At 27.4% G+C, this 4525-nt stretch overlaps 1 protein-coding gene across 1 annotated transcript in view; it reads left to right on the top strand.

Moving 5' to 3' along the window:
* Nucleotides 1–2207: 2207 nt before the first annotated feature.
* The window catches only part of LOC122273160 (autophagy-related protein 2 homolog A), a gene marked incomplete at its 5' end in the record, with an annotated part of 5258 nt that continues 2940 nt past the window's right edge, over nt 2208–4525 (top strand). Inside the window, 1 exon segment of the mRNA XM_043057228.2 lies at nt 2208–2354. Within this exon segment, the coding sequence (XP_042913162.2) occupies nt 2208–2354 (147 nt within the window).

The following is a 4525-nucleotide window of genomic DNA, read 5'->3' as shown; positions in this document are numbered from 1 at the left end:
ATATATCTGTAGTTTTTCAGAAAAACCTAACAGGTTAATTTTAAAAAAAAATTGACATCAAAGTTTTCTAAATTTTTTTTCAAAAAGTTTTCCAAATTAATTGGAGTATGTAATTGCAAATCAATTAATTAATTAATATTTAAATAATAATTAATTAATATTTAAATAATAATTAATTAATATTTAATTAATTTGCAAATTATTTTATTAATCAGCAAATTAATTAACCAATTAATTGGAGTATGAGACAATTACAATAACAAATAGTCTGCATTGAAGTAATAAAATACCGATTTTTATCCTATATTGAATTATTTTTTATCTCTCACAGGACCTTCTATGGGCCGAAACGAATGTTGCCCCCTAAAATTATTCCTCATAAGGCATACATCCCGCTTAGTGTATTTCAAAATTGGCGAGTCACCCTTCTCTAATTTCCCTTGTTAGCTGTATTGCCTCCATATTTGACCTGGAAAATTACACTAGACATTTAAAAATATTTAGAGTATTAGAAAATTAGAGTAGACATTTCAAGTGTAATAATAACAGCTTTTCAAAAAAATTGCTTACATATGCAGACAGGGAAGAAATTTTGACCTTCTGGAATTTCTATTAATTCATTTATTTTTTTGATGCAATTTTTTTTAAAGGAATGAAAAGTATCATGACTATAATTTGCTCTCATGAAATTATATAAAAACAAAAATTACTTTTAATTTATATTTACAAATAAATAAATTCAGAATATAATTTTAGAATATATTTTTCAGAATGTAATTCAGAAATAAAATTTCTTTTAAATAAATCTTATCTAAGAGGGCAAAAAAGTTTTCAACTTTTGAGGATTTATCAGCTATAATCTATAAATTACTGCATACTTTATTCTTTTCTATTTAACCTTTCTATATAGCTTTGTAATTAAATTTTTGCATGAAATAAATACACAATCAATAGCATTTGTTTGTGCAGCATTGCCAATCTGTATGGTAAAATTTTTCTTAGATTTCTAAGAGTAGTTAAATCATTTGTGCACTCTTTTCATTTTTAAATTGAATTAATCAGCACAGATCAAGAGAGGAAACTCAGAACAAATAATTATGTCATTAGAATTAATAAGAAGGTAAAGTTTTTCATAACAATGCAATTATTGTTAAAGAGGCAGAATTTGCAATTGCCATTCTGTATTGTAAAATTTTTCTTAGATTTTTAAGAGTAGTTAATTCATTTGTGCACTTTCATTATTTTTAAATAGAATTAATAAGAACGAATCGCGAGAGGAAACTCAGTGCAAGTAATAAGAAGGTTAATTTTTTCAAGTTTTCGAATCAGATGTTATGTTAAGAAAAATTTTTTTTACATTTATCTTTTTTGAATAAAAATATTCATATTCAAAGGACTAAAAAATGAGGTTAAACAAATATTGGATACGACAATATTTGTTTCGACTCACAAATATTGGATACGAACTAGATTTTTAAAAAAAAAAATTTATGGATATTTCTACCCCTAAATTCAAATATACTAGTGGGCTGCGCCCCCTGCTCGCTAACGCTTGCCAACCCCCAAAAATTGCTTCACAATCTTATATGGTTTGCTTCGCAAACCAAACTCGCTACTAACTTGGGTACATTGCAAATGCACAAAATTCTAAGAATTCAAAACAATCATTTAAATCCATATAAAAACTTTTTTTTTAAAAAAAATTACGTCTTTTTAGTTAATACTGAGTCATTAAGATAAATTTGAATTCAAATAAATGACATGTAATTCATTAAGCCTATTAGAAATGTGCTATAGTATAATTGGTAATATGAATCAAGAAATCGTCAAATAAATTCGTAATACAAATTCGTGAAAAAAAAGTGCTTTCGACAAAATACTAAAATAGAGATCTATCGACAAAGACTACACTCACTTCTGTCTAGCTTAATAGTATGAGATTGCTGCAGCTGATGCTCTCTGGTTTTTTCGTTTTTAAAAGCGCTATATGTTGAGCCAACTTAGCTAGATTTGGCATGTGACATTTTTAGCGGCAATCATTGGTCGATTCGCCGTGTAAGAGAAATAGTAACATAAACAAAGCAAAGCAAACGTTGCCACCAGCAGAAAAGGAATGCAGCCAAAATTTGGGAGCCACGTAAGAGAATTATATATATTAGATTTTTCTCTTATTATATTTTAGTGAAGTGAATGATGTTGTTTTTCAGGGTGCTGCAATTATTAGCTGTGATATGGTAGCTCCTGGTCCAAGTGTTGCTTATAGACTCCAAGGTTCTCAAGAATCATACAGACAAGTTAATCAACCTGCTGACATTAGGGAAGGAATAGCAACTGCAATTAATGTTGTTAAAGAGGTAACTTCTTGTAGCTATTATCCTTAAAAATCTTAATTTTAATAATTGCTTTAAATAATACTTAATACTGTGAAAATAAAAAATTTAAATGTTTTTGCATAATCCAGCTGTCTTTTATAGCTATCAATTTTTGTATTTTTTGCAGATGTACTAAAATAATAATTAATGTAGATTAAAGTGTTTTAAATTATTTTCTAAATTTGCTATCAATTGAAACAAAGTTAATTGATATTAGTAATTTGATAATTGGAAAAAATTGCCCATTTAAAAATCGAAAATATTTTTGTTTAGTATGAAAAACCAGAATAAAGCACAAATTAAGTACAGCAGTAAACACAGTTTTGGTTCTCTAGACAAAAACCTTCCTCATTATCTAAACACCAAATGACACTTGAAAAATAACGTTAAATGATACTTTTCAAATGTCATTTGGTATTTAGACATTGAGGAAGGTTCTTTTCTAAAGTAGCAATTTCCAACTGGTGTCCCACGGGCTCCCAGGGACCCATGGAAGAGTTTAGGGGGGTTCGGAGAGTTAGGTTTTTCTTAACCATTTCTTTTATCATTTTTGTAATTTTACTTGTAATTATGTTTATATCCAATAAATAGCCTTTATGCAATTACTTAAAGTAATATGTCAATGAAAAATAGCATTTTTCTAAAAAAGGAAATATAGTTTTTCTAATAACAGAGTACCTTGAATACATTATGAAGTGGATATAAATTTAAAAACAAAATACCCCATCACACTTTTTAAATCAAAATTAAAAGAATTAAATTTGTTTCTCTATTAGCCATTTTCAACAATCGAATGAAAACCATAATATTTTTTAATGTCTAATCATATTCGTTTTTAGTCTAATACCAAAATTTTACACCAAAAATAAATTCAGAACTAGAATACATTCTGCCCTAGGATTGAGAATTTAAATGGGGAACTTAAAACCTACTTTTAAATTATTAATAATAAAACAATGAGGAACTTTAATTTCTCATTTTAAATTTTTTTAAATGAAACTTATCTTTTGTTGAATAATAAGTTCACAATTTTTTTTATATACTTTATTTATAAGTCAGAATTCCGCCAAAAGAATGTTGATCAATTAGGGTTACTTAGCCATGAAAAACTGACAACTGCTGCTGCAGAGAGCCAAAACTATAGTATATCCTTTTTTCATTACTGGATTTGTGCTTTATTCATGTCGTTTTTCACTTTAGTCTACATAGCAAAATGTACAGTGTGCCAAAAAAAAAGGACCATCCTCAATTACTTTTGATTAAATGATCAGATCTTCATGTTCTGGAACTCAATCTTAATGGCTCAAGGGGGTGACCCCAATATGTTAATTAATAAGTGCAGCCGATATTTTAAATCAGACACAAATATGTTCTTTCTCTGAATAAATAAACCTCTTTTTTTTTGGACGAACTTGAATTTTTGACGCCCAAACATATTAGGATAACCACAATCTGAAAAATATGGCTCCAAAGTTTGAACTCCTTAATTTTTGCATATTTCGCTGTATCTTGTGAACTTTTTAAGGAATTTAAAAATGTGTGCATACAGATATAGAATTCATTTATCCAAAGATAACTCCATGCAAAAAAATAGTTTTTAGTAAATATTTATGAATTTTAATTATTTTATTTAATAATGGTCTAAAAATTTTTGAATTGTAAGGTAAGCAGTTTTTTGCATCATTTTAAAGAATATAATTTTACATCGCGAAATACAAAATTTAAGCAAAATCAGTTGAATGGTTCCTGAAAAATTGGATTTCAAAAACGTCAGAAATTGAAAATTAAGATTTCTTTGAAATTATTCAACCGAATTTGCTCAAATTTTATATTTTGCCATTTAAGTTACATACTTTAAAATGGTGTAAAAAATTGTATACCTTACAATTCAAAATTTTTTGATCATCTATTATATATAATTCTCTTACGTGGCTCCCAAATTTTGGCTGTATTTCTTTTCCGCCGGTGGCAACGTTTGCTTTGTTTTGAAAACACCAAAGCATTCTGCCTTTTAATGATGTGTTTCTGATCTAATATATATAATTCTCTTACGTGGCTCCCAAATTTTGGCTGAAGTACTTTGTACAACTAAATAAGATTCTTTTCACAACACTTAAATATTTACTTTATTTTCTTCACCATATTTTATTGAA

This window comes from Parasteatoda tepidariorum, unplaced genomic scaffold, assembly GCF_043381705.1.
Source record: "Parasteatoda tepidariorum isolate YZ-2023 unplaced genomic scaffold, CAS_Ptep_4.0 HiC_scaffold_2597, whole genome shotgun sequence".
NCBI classification, from domain to species: Eukaryota; Metazoa; Arthropoda; class Arachnida; order Araneae; family Theridiidae; genus Parasteatoda; species Parasteatoda tepidariorum.
Note: the sequence above shows the minus strand (reverse complement) of the source record. Positions and strands in the feature narration are given on the sequence as shown.